The sequence below is a fragment of the Puma concolor genome, chromosome B4, assembly GCF_028749965.1.
Source record: "Puma concolor isolate L17-30 chromosome B4, mPumCon1.1.hap2, whole genome shotgun sequence".
Taxonomy (NCBI): domain Eukaryota; kingdom Metazoa; phylum Chordata; class Mammalia; order Carnivora; family Felidae; genus Puma; species Puma concolor.
Window position 1 is genome coordinate 7,273,701 of NC_141673.1, and position 18,612 is coordinate 7,292,312.

Sequence of the window (18,612 nt, forward strand, 5' to 3'; positions counted from 1 at the left end):
ATGTTCTTACCTGTAAAAAATGGAAATAATAATCTTTGCCTCTCAGGACTGTTGAGAGAATTAGCTAAATTATATAGGCTCTGAATGTGTCAACCCCCTACCCTGTTCCATTCCACCAAGACTCCCTCCATCCCTCCCTCCCTCTTTCTCTCTCTCTCTTCCACCTACTTTCTCTCTCTATATATCACCATCGTCTCAAGGAGCCATGATGTAAAGAGGTGCAGCAGGAGGAGGAAGAGTCCCAGGCATTTTGGTCCATACCTCATCTAATGCATCGTCTTTGTCCTGGCAGATTGCAAGCAGATAGATGGAGGCTCTGATGACCGTCAGCGGAGGGCGCTCATCCTGGTCCTGCAGAGACAGGAGGAAGCTTTGCACGGCCACAAATAATTCTGCCTCTGAGACAAACCTGTCAACCAAGGAGAGTCTGAGTGAAAAATAAATAAATGGCTGTCCTGCCTTGACACGTCCTGTCTTGCCATATTCTCCCTCTGCCTTCTGTCCTTCTGCTCTAGCAGCCTCAGGACACCTTGCACAAAGAGCATGCTGTATATACTTACAAAGCATTGTCATATACGCACAGCACATGGTTCTATGCTTTGTACAAGGCTGTCTAGGGGCCAAAGACTTCTCAATCACACCTAGGAGGCAAAGCATCTGCCAGTACTGTTAGGCAGCATCTGCCAGGACTAGTACTGTTAAAGAGAAGGATGCTACTACTGGGATTTAGGAGTCCCTGTTTTGGCAACCAGTCCACTGTTCTTTATCATTGAACATTTGTGTGTTCAATGGGCTACTTTCTGGGGAAGGAGACATCTATGTTTGTACATGCAAGGGAGATGGAGATGAGAAGGGGACTGACTTTTTTTTTGTAAAATATAAAAGGCATAGGGGAGCCTGGGTGGCTCAGTCAGTTAAGCGTCTGACTCTTGATTTCAGCTTGGGTCATGATCTCATGGTTCATAAGATCAAGCCCCACGTTGGGCTCTCTGCTGACACAGAGGCTCTGTGAATCCCAAGCAGAGCCTGTTTGGGATTTTCTCTCTCTCTGCCCCTCCTGCTCTCCCTTGCATGGGAGCACATGCTCTCTCTCTCTAAATAAATGAATAAATGTTAAAAAGAAAAAGCTATAAAAAATGGGCGAAGGACTTCTTGAACAGACATTTCTCCAAAGAAGATATATAAATGGTCATTAAGTAGATGGAAGGATGCTCAACATCACTAATCATTAGGGAAACGCAAATCAAAACTGTGAGGTAAAATCAGAACCCTTGTGCACTGTTGATGGGAATGTAAAATAGTATAGCCACTATGAAAAAGAGAATGGCATTTCCTCAAAAAATTAAAAACAGAACTACCAGATGATCCAACAATCTAGATATATACGCAAAAGAATTGAAAACAGGGTCTCAAAGAGATATTTGTACACCCATGTTCACAGCAGCATTATTCACAATAGCCAAAAGGTGGAAGCAATCCAAGTATCCACTGACGGACAAATCCATAAGCAAAATGTGGTATATACATACAATGAAGCATTATTCAGCATAAAAAAGGAAAGAAATTTTGACATGCTATAGGATGGATGAATCTTAAGGACATTGTGTTAAGTGAAATAAGCCTGTCACAAAAAAGACATACTACATGATTCCACTTAGACGAAGTACTTAGAGTAGTCTAAATCACTGGGACAGAAAGTAGAATAGTGGTTTCCAGGGACTGGGGAAAGGGAAATGGAGAGTTACTGTTCAAGAGGTATAGAATTTTGCTTCTGCAAGATGAAAATAGTTCTGGAGATGAATGGTGGTGATGGTAGTACAACAACATTAATGTACTTAATACCCATGAACAGTACACTAAAAATGGTTAAGATGCAAATTTTATGTTTGTGTATTTTACTACAATTAAAAAAAATGGAAAAATTACCAATGTACCAAGGTTGGTGTCTTGGTTTGATAAATTTATCATAGTTATGTTAACATTAGGAGAAAATTAGTGAAAAACTCTGTATTCTTTGCAACTTTCCTATAAATCTATAATTATTCCAAAATAGAATTTTTATTTAAAAAATAAAAGGGGCACCCGGGTGGCTCAGTCAGTTAAGCATCCAACTTTTGGTTTCAGCTCAGGTCATGATCTCCCAGTTTCCTGAGTTCAAGCCCTATATCAGGCTCTGTGCTGACAGCGTGGAGCCTGCTTGGGATTCTCTCTCTCCCTCTCTCTCTGCCCCCGCCCCCCCTCTCAAAAAATGAACTGAAAAAATTTTTAATTAAAAATAAAAATAAAATGGATAATAGCCATAATATAAATACTATACAGCTACCAAAAGTATGAGGTAAATCTACTAATACATGTACTACATGAAAAGAGGTCCAAGATATATTGTTAGGTTAAAAGGCAAGTGGACGACCTTATATAATATCCCATTCTGTATATTGAAAAAAAATCAGCATATGTTTGTTTCAGTAAATGGTGTTGGGAAAACTGAACAGTGACATGCAAAAAAATAAAAGCGGACCACTATTTTATACCACACACAAAAATTGACTCAACATGGATTAAAGACATGAATGTTAACAGCTGAAACCATAAAACTTCTAGAAGGAAACACAGGCAGTAATTTACTTGACATCGGTCTTGGTGAGGACATTTTTAGATCTTATACCAAAAGTAAAATTAAACAAATGGGACTATTTCAAACTAAAAAGCTTCTGTACAGCAAAGGAAGCCATCAACAAAATGAAAAGGCAGCCCACTGAATGGGAAAAAATCTTTGCAAATCATATATATATCTGATAAAAAAATGAATATGCAAAATAAAGAACTCACACAATTCAATAGCAAAAAAAATCCAATTAAAAATGGGCATAGGATCTGAAGAGACATTTTCCAAAGAACACATACAGATGGCCAACAGGTACATGAAAAAATGCTCAACATCACTGATTAGCAAGGAAATGTAAATCAAAACCACAATGAGGTACATTCTCACACCTGTTAAATGGCTATTATCAAAAAGACAAGAAAAAACAAGTGCTGGCAAGGATGTTGAGAAAAGGGAACATCTGTGCACTATTGGTAGGAATGTAAATTGCCACAGCCACTATGGAAAAGAGAATGGAATTTCCTCAAAATATTAAAAATAGATCCAGCAATTCCACTTCTGGGTATTTATGCAAACTCAAAAGATATCTGTACCGCTCCCATGTTCACTGCAGCATTATTTACTACAGTCAACACATGGATAAAACCTAAGTGGGGCGCCTGGGTGGCTCAGTTGGTTAAGTGTCCAACTCTTGATTTTGGCTCAAGTTATGATCTCATGGTTTGTGGGTTCAAGCCCCACATCAGGCTCTGTGCTGACAGCTTGGGATTCTCTCTCTCTCTCTCTTTCTCCTTCTCTCTGCCCCTCCTCTGCACTTGCTCTCTCAAAATAAATAAATAAACATACAAAAAAGAAAATGTGGTATGTATATACACACAATGGAATACTGTTCAGCCATAAAAAAAGAAAGGAATCTTGCAAACAAAATGGATTGACCCTGAAGGCACTAGGTTAAGTGAAATAAGTCAAATAGAGAAAGAAAAATACTGTATGATTTTACTTACATGTGGAATCTTAAAAAAAAACAAAAACAAAAAAACCAAACTCATAGAACAGATTGGTGGTTGCCAGAAGTGAGGGGTTGAGAGTGGGCAAAATGGGAAAAGGGGGGCAAAGGGTACAAACTTCCTGTTACAAAATAAATAGACCTTGGGGATATAATGTACAGAATGGTGACTACAGTTGTTAATAGTACACTGAACATTTAAAAGTTGCTAAGGGGCGCCTGGGTGGCTCAGTCGGTTGAGCATCCAACTTCAGCTCAGGTCATGATCTTGCGGTCTGTGAGTTCGAGCCCATGTCAGGCTCTGTGCTGACAGCTCAGAGCCTGGAGCCTGCTTCGGATTCTGCGTCTCCCTCTCTCTCTGCCCCTCCCCCACTCATGCTCGCTCACTCACTCTCTCTCTCTGTCAAAAATAAATAAACATTAAAAATGAATAAATAAAAGTTGCTAAGAGAACAAATCTTAAAAGTTCTCAACATAAGAAAAAAAATTACAACTACATGTGGTGATGGATATTAACTAAACTTAATGTGATGATCATTTTGCAATATATATAAATATCCAATCATTACATTGTATATTTGAAATTAATATATTATAGGGGTGCCTGGGTGGCTCAGTTGGTTAAGCGGCCGACTTCGGCTCAGGTCATGATCTCACGGTCCGTGAGTTCGAGCCCCGCGTCGGGCTCTGTGCTGACAGCTCAGAGCCTGGAGCCTGTTTCAGATTCTGTGTTTCCCTCTCTCTGGCCCTCCCCGGTTCATGCTCTGTCTCTCTCTGTCTCAAAAATAAATAAACGTTAAAAAAAAATTTGAAATTAATATACTACATGTCAATTATATCTCAATTTTTAAAAATCACAAGGGGCCAAGTGATTTTCAGTGAGGGTGTCAAGACAATTCATTACAGGAAAAAACAGTGCGTTTTTTTTTTAAATTTTTTTTTTAATGTTTATTTATTTCTGAGACAGAGATAGAGCATGAGTGGGGGAGGGGCTGAAAGAGAGGGAGACACAGAATCCGAAGCAGGCTCCAGGCTCTGAGCTGTCAGCACAGAGCCTGATGCGGGGCTCAAACTCACAAACCGTGAGATCATGACCTGAGCCAAAGTCGGTCGCTCAACCGACTGAGCCACCCAGATACCCCTAAAACAGTGTTTTTAATACATGATGCTAGAACATCTGCATAAGCCACATGAAAAATAATGAAGTACTGACACATGCTATAAATATTATGCTAACTGGATGAATCTCAAAAACATTATGCTAAGTGGAAGAAGCCAGGCACAAAAGGTCATCTATTGAATGATCCATCTATAGGAAATGTTCAGAACAGATAAATCCATAGAGACAGAACACAGATTGTTGGTGCCAGGAGCTGAGCAGAAGGAACGGGGAATGAATGCTTAATGGGTATGAGATTTTACTTTGGAGTGATGGAAATGCTTTTGGAACTAGAGAGAGGTGGTGGTTGCACAATACTGTGAATATACTAAATGCCATCAAACTGTTCACTTTAAAATGGTTAGTTTTAGGGGTGCCGGGCTGGCTCAATCAGTTGAGTGTCTGACTTCGGCTCAGGTCATGATCTCACGGTTTATGGGTTCGGGCCCCACGTCAGGCTCTGTGCTGACAGCTCAGAGCCTGGAGCCTGCTTTGGATTCTGTGTCTTCCCTCTCACTGCCCCTCCCCCACTCACACTCTGTCTCTCAAAAATAAACAAATGTTAAAAAAATTATTTTAATGGTTAATTTTATGTTATGTAAATTTAACCTCAATAAAATTATTTTTTACACTTAATTATTTTTTACACTAGTCTCCTTTGATTTTAAATTTTTAATAAATTGCATAAGTAATTCTTAAAACCAAAGTAAACCACTAAAATTTTTTTCTGTGTGCAAACAATACTTTTAAGGATACTAAAAAGTTCTCATTCGCATTTTAGGCCTCTGCTCTCAGCACTGTGACTACCCTCCTGCCTTAACCCCTCTCCAGTGTATGAGCGCCTCAGGAATATAACCCGTTTCTCACTTATCTGTGTCCCCAATACCCAGGGCCAGGCTTGGAGTGGATGCCTCTGTGAATATTTATTGAACTGAATTGGGCTGCAGATGTGGGTCCCAGGACACACTGCCAGCCCCCAGCATCGAACACTGACCTGTCCTCATGGATGTAGGCCAGGTAGAAGAGGAGCAGGATGCAGTACTGTCTCTGGCGAGCAATTCCCTCCACATACTGGCGATCTGACAGGAAGGCAAGGCTTTCAGGGCTCCTGCTGCGTATCTCGGGCAGCCCATGCTGCAGGAACGCAGACACTGCAGAGAGTTCTGGGCAGGGAACATGCGGGAGAACACCACACAGAGAACACAGGAAAGCAGGTAGTGAGCACATGAGTACCTACTACATGAAGAGGGTACAGGGCACAGAGTAGCAGGGTACATGCAGGATGAAAGGAAATCAGTTTCCTCTTCCTTTCTGTAGCTTTCAGCCTGCCCTGAGAAACTAAAGGTAACATGTATAAAGAATGGATACATTCCTTCATTCATTGACAAATTTCAGAGTGGCTACTCTAGGCCAAGGTGTGACACACAGGCTGTTTCCAGGAGCTGGTAGCTGGGAAAAGACAGACAAGGAGACGGACAATTATAGGAGACATGATCAAGTACCATGTTCAAGTATGGAGGAGTGTATAACTCATACCACCTGGGGTGGGGAGGGCAGGCTTGAAAAGGAGGGAACTGTGGAAGGTGAGCAGAAAACAGGCAGAAAAGTGAGAGCAGAGAATCCTGGGCACGGAAGAAAGGTGTTCAGAGGCCCAGAGGCACAAGAGGACATGTTTTAGGTGCAGCAATGAGTTTAGTCTGACTGACTCAGCAGTGAATAGATGTGGAGTGTCAGGAGTTGCAGAACTGTGTGACATAATTAGTAGCTAGAGTGTGAAAAACCTTGAATGCTGAGTAAAGAATTTGAATTTTATCCTGAGGACAGATTCTTATCAAATCTGTTTCAGAAAAGAAAGAGTATTTTAGGGGCGCCTGGGTGGTTCAGTCGGTTAAGCGTCCGACTTGGGCTCAGGTCACGATCTCATGTTCCGTGAGTTCGAACCCCACGCCGGGCTCTGTGCTGACAGCTCGGAGCCTGGAGCCTGTTTCAGATTCTGTGTCTCCCTCTCTCTCTGTCCCTCCCCTGCTCACGCTCTGTCTCTCTCGCTCTTAAAAAAAAATAAACATTTAAAAAAAAAAAAAAAGAAAGAGTATTTTAATACCAAAAGAGTATGAGAGGAAAAGACATCAGTGCTTTAGATGTCTTTTAGACTTTATAGAAACTTTATAGAAAATTCCCTATATTATCCTTATTTTCCACATTTCACCACAGATCAGAGGAAACTTCATCCCTGTCTGACAGTGCCCCACAGACTGATGTTTGGGGACTATGGCTGAAGGCAAGGGTGTTAGGATGATAAGACTTGGGTTTTCAGATAGATCCTTCCAGCAACGGGTAGAGATTCTTTGGAAGATGAAAGAATGAAAGCAGGGTGCCATGCTGGAAGTCAAGTTAAGTCTGTCCTGCCGGTGCAGTGGACTTAGGACCAAGTGGAAGGTGAGAATGGAGAATGCCCCACAGCAGTCTGGCAGCAGAGCCAGGGCACGTCTCCTAATTCTAAATTTTGTGACTCTTCCACTAAGCTATGATCGTTATCATAAAAATGAAACTAATATCCCATGCATCCTCATGCCCTTTCTCCTGATACATGGAAGAAAGAAGGACTCTGCATGTACGCGCTCTTCCCAACACTCTGAGACTTGACAAGGCCTCAGGGTCTAGGGAGGCAGATACGTGGGGCTCCTCCTTTCCCCAAAAGAGAGGGAGCTGTCAGCAGCAGTGGGGCCAGAGCTGGTGAGCACAAGAGGCTGCTGTACAGCGGCTGCCAGCGTGGTCCTAGGCTACCATCATGGCAGAAGTAGTTGTGCTAGTCTCTCTGCAGGCCAGACCACACCTGGGCAGGCATAGAGCAGGTACCAGGCAGAGAGGAGAGGCTGGCATAGAATTAGGAGCCAAGCCATGTGGGAAGGAATGAAAATACTCGCCTGGGCTTCTGTCTCTCTCAGCACAGCGTTGGAGAAAAAACAAAGAAGGAAGAGAGGTTTAGGAAGTGGGGGGAGATGACACATCTTTGTAAATGTAAAAAGAAGAAACATGGCCAGTACCAAGTCTTACCCACAAAGAAGGTGTCGTATTTGTTGAATAAATGAATAGAACAATGATTAAATTGTTTTATGTTATACCAAAAGAGGTTTAGGACAGAGGAACTCCTTAGGGCAGAGAACATATCATAATTATCATTGTATCCACAGCAGCACTCAGGCCTCCCCTGGCATGTAGGGAAGCTCTATGTATATTCAACCGGGGTGGGGGTGGGGGGGTGACTTCAGCTCTCAGCCCCCATCTGCTGTTCCCCCGCCTCGATTCTGCATGTGCCTCCTTCATTGCATTCAGACCTCTGCTAACATGCCACCTCCTCACAGAAGCCTTCCTGGACCACCTATCTTCTCCCTTCATCACCCTCTATCCCTCTGCCCAGTTTTATTTTTTCATAGCACCTACTCATTTATGACATTGCATATATGTGTTTATTGTCTCTCTCTCTCTCTCTCTCACTCCATGAGGACGGGACATTGGAGCTGTGTCACCATAACCTGAAATAGAGTCTGACACACAGTAGATGTTCAAGAAATATTTCTTGAACGAAGAAACAAACAAACAAACAAAAATGGAACAGACCATTCAAGGTATTTTGAGCAGAAGTCTCGGAATGTAACAAGCAGGGAGGGAAAGGTCTGGTGTGAGGGATGTTAAGAGGAGAAGGCCAGGGTGAGGACCTGGGCTTGATAAGCTTTGGGGTCCTTCTCAACCCTTAGAGTCTAAGGGTCCAGGAATCTTGGATTCTATTGTTTCCTGATTCGGTTATCTTATCTCCCTAGGTGTCAGCCTATAGTCTCATCATTCCATGATTTCATGGTTCCTCTGGGCAGCTTCTAGCAAAGAGATAATTATGATTCTGACTCACTACCCAGCCTATCAACAAAGGCATCCAGACCGTAAGAGACCACCATGAGCCTGATAAGTGGTCAAGCTGCAGCATCTTACCTTCTTGGGAAGGTGGCTCTGTCTTCTCTGGAGCTGACAGGAGGTTGAGGCTCATGTCGTAGAGGAAACTGGAACATACCTGATTTAGATCTGAGTGACTTAGAGGGTGGAAAGGAAAAGAGAACAAGAGAGAAGACATTGCTACTTTGGCTGGGACAGCATTATCCCTGCCATATACTGGGACACCACTGCCTTGTGCCAGAGCCCAGTGAAACTCTAACCATGGCCCGGGAGGAAGAGTTCTGGAGGTGGCTGTGAATAATAAATATGGAACCCGCTGCTACAGCTGTAACTTAGGCACACTGGCATTCACTAAAATTTTACTGAAAAAATAAATCAGGGAGGGCTACCAAACCCCAATTTAATGAAACATAAAACAAAAAAGGTGCTCCTAGTTCAGGAAAGGCCTTGAGAGTCCTGGGGGAAAAAAAAAAAAAAAAAGGAAGCTGTTGAACCCAAGATGGGTAGTCAAGGTATTCCTTCCTGAAGGCTGGGCGTTCCACTCAGAGATATGCAAGGAGAGCTAGATACTATATTGTGGTCATCTTGCAGGCTGTAGGCAATAACAAGTGGAATCTGTCAAGTAAATGCAGAGACAGCTGGCAAATCATAAATGGGAAGGAACAGAAGATTACTCTAGAAACTTAACAAGACAGAGACTGAAGTAGCCACCTCTTGACTTTGAACCTCTCTACATTTCCTCTGGAAATGGTGGGCTGGCAGCAACCAGCACGTGGCTCTGTCTTTGTGGGCACTGCTTTCACTACCCTCTGAGGGCTTCTGTCTCCCCATTTGTAAACTGAGGAGTTAGACAAATGATCTCCAAGAGCCCTTCCAGTTTTGATGTAACAGGTGCCTGTCCAAGTATCACATGGAATGAGTGTCTTACCAGAACCAGATGAAATAAAAGCTACAGGAGTATGTCCAGCTCACACCACCAGGTGCTGAGCAATTCCGACATGGTGTCAATCCTCCCCATGGTCCTATGACTAAACCACGCCAGTCAGAAATTTCCACTTGTCCAGACAAGGACACTGGCGCCTGAAACCATACATACCTTAGGCTGCTGCAGAACCTGGCCTTCAGTTCCAGGGTTAATCGTATGAAAGATGAGGAAGCTTGAGAAGTAGGAAGAAAGCAGAAAGCAATTTAAACCAGACTCGTTAGAGAAATTCTCAAAGTTGAATGGTACCAAAGAGTACTAATTTTGGAGTCATGTAGACTTAGGTTCAAAATTTGCTCCGACAATACTACTAGGGTCATCCTGGAACACGTATTTAACTTCTCTGCGACTCGGTTTCAATATCTATACCTCACAGGTTGTTGTGAAGCTGAGTAAGATAAGTGTACATAGACTATCTAACAAATGCCTAGCACTGCACTGTGGAGTAGGTGTTGAATAAATGTTCATCTTCCATTATAATCTGGGACGTTTGACAATGACCTAGGAAAGACATATCCGCTTGTTCTATCCCTTCTTCCAACGTTGTAGAAAATAACCCAGTTTCAGACTCAGGAAGAACAAAGGGTAGTCACTGCTTTATCCCCATCTCTGAATGCCTATGGGGAAGGACTGGTTCTCACGCCTGAGGTCAGGTAACAGGTTCTGTGTTAGTTGATGACCCTGGCCCAGGCCCCTGCACTTCCTGCCTCCTCCAAGTCTCCCCACATCCTGCACCAAGCTTCCCTGTCAAATCTGACTTCTGTCCTGCCCATCCTGCGCCCCTATAAAAGCAGGAGTCTAGACAAGAACATCAAGAGGTCCCACTGCACCAGCTTCAGACTTGGGGACAATCTGTGTTCTATCCTGGGGCTAAAGCATATGGCAGGAAATTCATCCCTCAGAGTTTCACAGCAACTTTCTGGGACACACTTCAACTCATGACTCCCTCCAGGGAGGGGACACACAGGGTTCCTGCTGGAAGGGGCTCTTGGCCCAGTATCTCAGGGACCCAGAGTTTCTCCACCCCCTATTGAGGGCCTCTGCCCCCTCTTGGCTGGCACTGCCTGCTTCCTTCTTTTCTCTTGCAGGTTGGGCCCCAATCCTGTTCTATCTGCATAGATCTCCCTGTACACAACCATTCTCCACACCCCCTCCTCTCTGCCACTGCCCCCCAGAGATCTACACTTCTGAAGTTGCACCCATCCAACATCCCAAGACTGGATCTTCTTGGCTCTTGAAGTATGGCAGACAGAAAGAGTGGATGGAAGGAAGAAAAGAAGTATAGGTCAGTTGTCATAATAACGAAGAGGTAGAATCATTCAGGAGACATATATATATTATAATCTCATTTAATTCTATTATCACCATGTCTAGCTAAAGACACTGGAAACAAAAAATTAATTTGTCCAATAAATAAGTAAAGGAGGGGGTAAGAATCTCAACCCACAAGAGCTAATGACAGAGGTCCTGCTTTTTCCCCCTCTTCCACACAGCCTCTCACTCTCTCCTAGAAGCTCCCACTTCCACTTTCTATGAGAAATAGCTTCAGCTTCCTAAGGGTTTCCTGTCTTCTGTTCTTTGCCTGGACAGAACAAAGATCCCTCTGAGCTGTGACAAGGGACCTCCCCAGGATGACCTAGACTATTAATCAGAAACTCCCTCAATATCCCAAATCAAATTGTGAGGCAATTGCAAAAGGCATGCCCCTCATCACCCCAGCTCTGGATCCAGCCCCCTTCTTCTTTCCAAGGACCTTGCTCTACTGAGGAGCAGGAGGTCTCTATTGCTCCTTTCTATCAGCTACTAATCAGAATAAGTGTTTCTAGTGTTGGAGGGTAAAAAAAACCTCTAATTTCATGTTCCCTTCCAATTATACCCCCATTTCTCACCTCCTCTCATACCAAACTTACCCAAAGAGCTGTCTATCCTGTCTCTACTGCCTCACCTTGCACTCACTCTTCAGTTTACTATAGTCTGGCATCCACCCCAACTATGTCACAGAAACTGCTCTGGCCAAGGTCACCAACAGCCTCCATGATGCCAAATCCAATGAACATATTTCAGTCCTCATCTTCCTTGACCTCTGGGATGCACTTGACACATCAACCACTCCCAAATCTACAAAACTCTCTTGCTTGGCTTTTCTAATGTCATACGCTTCTGGTTTTCTCCCTACTTCTCCAACTGTCCCTTACCAGTGTCCTTTAGTGTTTCCTCCTTCTCGTGACCATTAAAATGTTGCCCTTGATTCTGTCCTGGTTCCCTCTAATCATCTCATTTTACACACTCCCTTGAAGGATTTCAGCTGCTTCCCACTAGACAATTGGCCCCACAAGGACAGGGTTCTATTTTGTTCACTGCTGCATCCTCAGCCCCAGGACGGCGCCTTTCATGAAGTAAGTGCCCAATCAGTATTTGTTGAGTTAATGAAAGGCTAGATACTTGCATATCTGTATCTAAAGACCAGATCTTTCCCCTGACTTCAGACACAGTCAATCACCTACCTAACCTCTCTGCTGGGACGTCTCACAGGCATCTCATGCTCATCCTGACCCAAACCAATCACATCCTCTACTGCCTTTCCAAATCAGATCCTCCTATGGTGAGCCTTCTCTTGATAAAAATCACCACCATCCACCTAGATGGCAGCCAAAACCCAAGGCATTACCCTGAGCTGTTCCCTCTCTCTCCTGCCCCACATCCAACTGCTGCACCCATTCCCAACACTTCGTTTAGTTCCTATCACAACCTGAGTTAATGCAAGAGGTTAAACTATTGTCTGTAGTCTTGCCTCCCTCTCACTCATGGTCCACACTGATCCAAAAAGGATCTTTCTAAAACAGAAAGCTGAGGCTATCACTTGCCTTCTTTTAGACTCAAAACTCCTAGGATAAAGTCCAGATTCCTCACATGGCCAACAAAGCCCTGCATGACTGAGTCCTGGCTACTCCTTTGTGGTAGATTTTCCACTGCCTACTATGTGATAGGAATAAAAGAAGACATTAAATGGCAATGATAAGAGGCAAGCATACCATCGAGATGCAGAAAGAAATCAGGCTCCAGAGCCAGATTCTCTGAATTTGAATCCTGGGCACACCACTTCCAGTGTGACCCTGGGCAAGTTATTCAACCTCTCTGAGCTTCAGTATGCTTCTCCACAGAATGAAGATAATCATAGTACATACTCCCTAGGGTTTTTATGAGAACTAAATGAATTAATACATGTAAGGCACTTAAACAGTATCTGACAATAATAAGAGTGTCATAAGTATTAGTTATCATTAGTTATTACTATATTTCTCTCTCCTCCCTTTGCTGTTTTTGGCTATTTTCCCCTTCCCATTTTCACCATCACTCCTACTTTCTAAGGAAAATAAAGGAGACTCTGACTCTGACTCCTAGGCTTATTCTACATGTTGAAGTATTTATAGTGTGACAACAGGACAAGTGAGAAAGGAAGGTTTACACTTGAGGAGGCAAAATGGCTAGTCAGAGAAGAAAATAAATAGATGCAAGAAGGCCTGGAGAAGGCCAAGGGAGTCAATAGCCACTGGGGTTCAGTTTCCGGAAGGCACTTCAGCGCACAGACAGCAGCTTTCACAGAGTGCCACCACTCCCCCAGAAGGCATGTGGAAGTACGTGGGGACGTTTTCCAGGTGTCACAATAACTGGGGGTACTTCTGACATTTAGTACTCAGGAGTCAGAGATGCTGAACATCCTGTGAGGTCTGAGGGAATGTGAAGGATGAGGGCAATGCGGAAAGATGCATGTTGTGGACTCTGAACTGGAACCTCCTTGATATTCTGAGAGAAGTATCAATAAATTTGAAAACTTAATTTTTAGTACCTTTGATTGCTGAATGGTATTCCCTCTCACTGAACACTGGAAAGAGTGCAGATATTGATTCTGAGTGATTATGTAAACCTCCTGCCCACAGGTTATGCTCTCTTTAAGCATAAGCACCTGCCTCCCTCCCAACTTCCATACTTGCCTACCGAGCTTCTTGGAGAATTTCTCCTTCATGTGGGGAACGATGACAAAGAGACTGTGTAGAATCGAGAGGAAAACTTCCATCAAGTTTGGTTGGGTGGCCTGCTCTGAGTGCCTCTGCAAAGAACCAAGAGGGAGAACACAGCCCACCGGGACTGAGCCTCTGAAGAAGAAAGCATCGGCAAAACTGGCATCAAATCAAGCAACAACAGACCAACCCCTTTCACTTGAAGGGCACAAGAAGAGCTAGGGAACCTGAAGTCACAAGCTTGCATCCAAGAGTTATACCCACCACTTAATAAGTTGTGTAAGACATATTACCTTTCTGGGCCTCTGTCCCAAAAAGAATAAAACATGGCCTACCTCCTGGAAACAAATGAGATCTGATGTGTAAAAAGTACTTTTTAAACTATAATGCACAATAACACTCAAGTTCCTATGACTATAGCCATTTAGTAATAATCATATACTTTACAAACTGTCTTCACATTTATTTTTCATGTGATCTTTGAACAGTCAGTCATTAGGCAGCCTGATGTAGCAGACAGAGCTCTGGATTAAGAGTAGAGAAACCTGGATTCAAGACCAAGCTCTACACAAAGTTGCTGTGTGCCCGTGGGTCAGCCACCCCCTCCCCTCTTGGTGTCTCATTTCCCTACCTGTAAAAGCTTGGATATCAGAGACATGATTCTTATAGATATCTTTCATTTTTTTTTTTTTAAGTAGGCTTCATGCCCAGCATGGAGTCCAACACAGGGCTTGAATTTATGACCATGAGATCAGGACCTAGGCTGAAATCAAGAGTCAGATACCTAACTGACAGAGCCACTCAGGCGCCTCATTTCCTTTGGTTTTTAAACCAAAAAAAATTTTAATTAGAAAGGTAATAATGCTCATTAAAGAAATGTGTAAAATATGGAAAAGTAGAAAGCAAGAATAATATAATTCTATCCTCTAGTTCTAGGTCTGACTCTTCCTAGACGCTTCCTAAGTCTAGGAAGAAGGCAGAGCAGATGAGGAAACCAATGTGAACTGCCCAAGTGTTACTGCTCCTGAGTACCAATCAGAGCATGCACGCAGCCCATGGCTTCTGACAGTTACCCACCTGAAGACCCTGGCATGCTGGCTCAAAGGCTTCTTCAAAGAGGTTCTCTGTCCCCAGAACCAGAGGATGCCTCCCTGCTGCCACCTACTGTTCCCAGTAGGTATTTGGAGGTGCCCTGACTAAAAGGGACCTCTCACAGGTTCACAGGATGACCAAACCTCAAAGAGGAGAGGACTCATCCAAAGTCATCAGAGCAGTCAGCAGCTCCGGACCCAGATCTTCCTACCACCACTATCTCAAGTCAGCTCAAAACGAAGCTCTTTAGGACCAGGTCTCTCTTCAGAATGGCCAAATCTCATTTTACAGAATACATATGGGTTCTTTAGTGAGGCCTAAATCAGACATTCACCACTGCTCTTTACTAATCATAAGAATGCATGGGTTCAAATCTCAGCACTGTTGTGCACTTGCTTTGCAACTTCTGTAACAAGACAACCTCATCTTTCACTTGGGGATATTATAGCACCCATCTCACACAGTCATTGGGATGATCAAATTAGGTAATGAATACGAAGCATTTATCACTCCATAAACACTACCTATTTATTTTATTGTTACTGCTTTATACTTTTACTTAAGAGGCATCTGTTGGTTTACAATGAAACACTACATCTTGGGTTTTTGGTGGGGGGCGGTTAAGATTTAAAAAAAAAATTTTTAAGTAATCACTACACCCAATGGGGGGCTCAAACCCATAACCCCAAGACCAAGAATCACACTCTCCACTAAATGAGACAGCCAGGTGCCCCACGCTTTGTTTTCTTTTTTTTTAAGAAAAGGAAAACTGGCTGAGGAACAGTACTACTGAGACCCTCCGAAGGTCTGGTTGAGTACTCGCTGCCTTATGTCTCTCGGCTTGGCTCAACCTCACATTCTCCTCTACAAACTTCATGCTATGTGTGTCCCAGAGGAACCCACCATCACCATGGGGATACAAAGGGAGTCACAGGCACTGAGAAGAAATTCTGAGAAGGCCTCCAAAGTGTCTTCCTTCTCGGCTCCAGGAGCTGTGAATGGATTCTCGTGGGCCGAAGGCTCGCTCTGGAATTCCATAGCCAACCTAAGAAATCAATGTGTGAGCATATCCATACTACCTATACAACATTAAGGTTAGAAGCATCCTCTCAGAGGGACGCCTGAGCTCAGGGTCCAGGGAAAGTATCTCCATCAGCAGATCTGGAGAAAATTTAAGAGGACTCAATGAGGCAGGACCTGGTCCTTGGATGCCTCTCCAGTTTTGTGCTCCCCACCCCCTCTCTCATAATACATGATTCTTCTACCTTATCACATGTACTTCCCTGAACATACCATGCTACTTGATGCTTTATATCTCTTTCCCTTTATATATGCTGCTCTCTCTACCAGGAATGCCTTCCCCACATTGTGACAACCTAATGAATTCCATATATATATATATATATATATATATATATATATATATATATATATATATATATATATATATATATATATATATATATATATATGCAAAACTGCCTCTTCCCCAAGACACCGTGAGGTCCTTGTAGGCAGAGGGCAATCTGATTTATCTTTCTACTCCCACTGTCTAGCCACAGGCCTGACATAGAGTAGATATGACAAATTTTGTTAATATGAACTAAATTAGTCCAACCGGCATTCAGCAAACACCTATAGGGCTTCGTTATTTGGGAAGAAGAACAAAGCCAAATGAGACACATTCATGAGTCTCATGTACAAGGAGACTCATTGTATAGTAACAAAAACTTCACCAGGAGGGAATCTTTAGAAGTCCCCTACTCCTGCTCCTCTTCCTCAAATCACCTCTACACACCCCTCCACATACACACATCTCCAACCTCTGCCCCAGCCAAAGTCCTCTCACTATGCAGCAAAGCATCAGAAATCAAGTGTTGCTTCTAGAATTTCATCCTTCATCTGACTCTTTTCCACTCCCACCCTCTATAATACTGCCTCAGACCACAGAGGGTCCCTCACCTGCAGGCATTTCTAAATCCCTCCAGAGTGCTCAGGAGGAACTTTCCCCTTCGCAGAATGGCCTTGTTAGAATCTCTACTGGAGGCATGGCCCTGAGGTGAGAAGGAGAGGTGGGCACTGTTAGTCAAGTACCTACTCTGTGTCTCAATCTGTGCTTAGAGGACTATAGACCTCTTCCTCTCATACCGGAGTCTGGCATTCCCACACACCTAACACTTTCCAGGGCATCTTGATTATATCCTCACAAATCTAGTCACCTAATAGCTCTTTTAAAAATGGTAGAAGAGGGAACATTAACCATCTGTCCCCCTGTGAACCACAGGACTGGCTCTTGTTCTATTTTATGTATGTATGTATGTGTATATATATATATATATATATATATACACATACACACACACACATATTCTATTATACATATATTCTATTATATATGTATTTATATATATATTTTATATATATATAGAATATATATATATATATATATACACATTCTATATATATATATAAGCTGTCACAGGCTGTTGGACATTAGTCTAACTGGCTATAATACCCATATCAGTTGCTCCAACACACATGAAACTCCCACCCCATCACGTATGCAAAGCTTAGTTTTCAAAGTTAATTTTGAAAGACATAACCAGCATTCACATTAACTGTATCCTTTCTGCTATGTTCGGTCCATGAACCAATATAAGCCAATAATTGTAATACATTGCATATCAGTCAGATTCTTTCTAAGATTCTAGTGAATCTACCCTTAAATAATTTTGTGAGCACGTTTACCATAACTGCTTGGATGATATAAAAGACAAAGTGGTATAGTGTAGTAGGTTTGGGTACAAATACCCTGGGATTTACTATCTAAATTCAGGTACTTGCTAATTTTGGACCTTAGAGAAAAATTATTTAATCCTGTGGCTTCAGTTTCCAAATCTTTAAAAACGAGGATAGCAGTTATTAAGCTTTAAAGCTCTGCAGTGAGGGGAAAAAAATCTCATTATAGATATGTGTGCATGAGAAAAAGCTACAAAGAGTCATAAAAAGGTAAGGCAATTATCTTCTTAAAACACATTATAGCATGATCTTCAGAAGGAACAAGCTGCATGCAGTGTACTGACCAGGGGCCTCCTGTTCAGTGGAGTCTGGGAAAAATCTGCACACCGGTTCAGCATGGCTTCAAGCAAGGCCCGCAGTTCCCTATACTGCACAGGGAGAGCACTCTGGTGGTCCTTCCTGCAGCCAGAGAGACAAAGGCAGGCTTAGGGTAAGGTAAAGGTAGTCCAAGATACCCTCAGGTTCTCAGGCAAGGGGGCGGGGGGCAGTGTGATGGGTCCAGGATTTGATCTGATAAAAATACTTGTTCCAACACTTGTCTAGCTGCATGACTTTGTGCAAATTCCTCATCCTCCCTAACCCTCAGTTTTCTCATCTATTAAATGAGAGATCATAGTACTTTCCTCATAAAATTATTTTAAGGATCAAATTAGATAAAGCACTTAGAATGATGCTTAATAGATAGTAAGCCCTTATAAATGGCAGCTATGACTATTATTGTTGTTATTAAGTAGACAGGGTTTTCTCACAGAGAAGAACCTCCTGGTGAAGAAGTATTATCTAGAACTGAAGGTGCATCAAGAGATGTATATGGCCACTGTCCTCAACTTAGTGATAAGCTCTTTTGGAGAAGAGAGATCAAATTTGCTCTGTTACCTTGATAAGGAAAACCACAATCAACAGGTAAATGTTATCAGGACTCAGACTTTATTTCAGAATAGGGAAGAACGTTCTAAGAGTCAAACTCTATAGAGGTAAAGGGGAAAATCTAGGAGGAGTGACTCC

General features: G+C 42.8%; 1 protein-coding gene across 2 annotated transcripts in view; it reads right to left on the reverse strand.

Annotated features, from left to right (window-relative positions):
- Positions 1–18,612, reverse strand: part of MEI1 (meiotic double-stranded break formation protein 1) — a 79,413-nt gene that overhangs the window by 35,547 nt on the left and 25,254 nt on the right. The window contains exons 12-19 of one of the 2 annotated variants that reach the window (XM_086712147.1): positions 17,892–18,006; positions 16,771–16,862; positions 15,712–15,853; positions 13,694–13,805; positions 9,812–9,872; positions 8,755–8,852; positions 5,765–5,933; positions 262–409 (exon numbers count right to left, since the gene is read on the reverse strand). In XM_086712147.1, coding sequence (XP_086568273.1) covers positions 262–409; positions 5,765–5,933; positions 8,755–8,852; positions 9,812–9,872; positions 13,694–13,805; positions 15,712–15,853; positions 16,771–16,862; positions 17,892–18,006 — 937 coding nt within the window. The remainder of the gene's footprint in view (positions 1–261; positions 410–5,764; positions 5,934–8,754; positions 8,853–9,811; positions 9,873–13,693; positions 13,806–15,711; positions 15,854–16,770; positions 16,863–17,891; positions 18,007–18,612) is intronic. The other variant, XM_086712148.1, reaches the window with a different exon arrangement.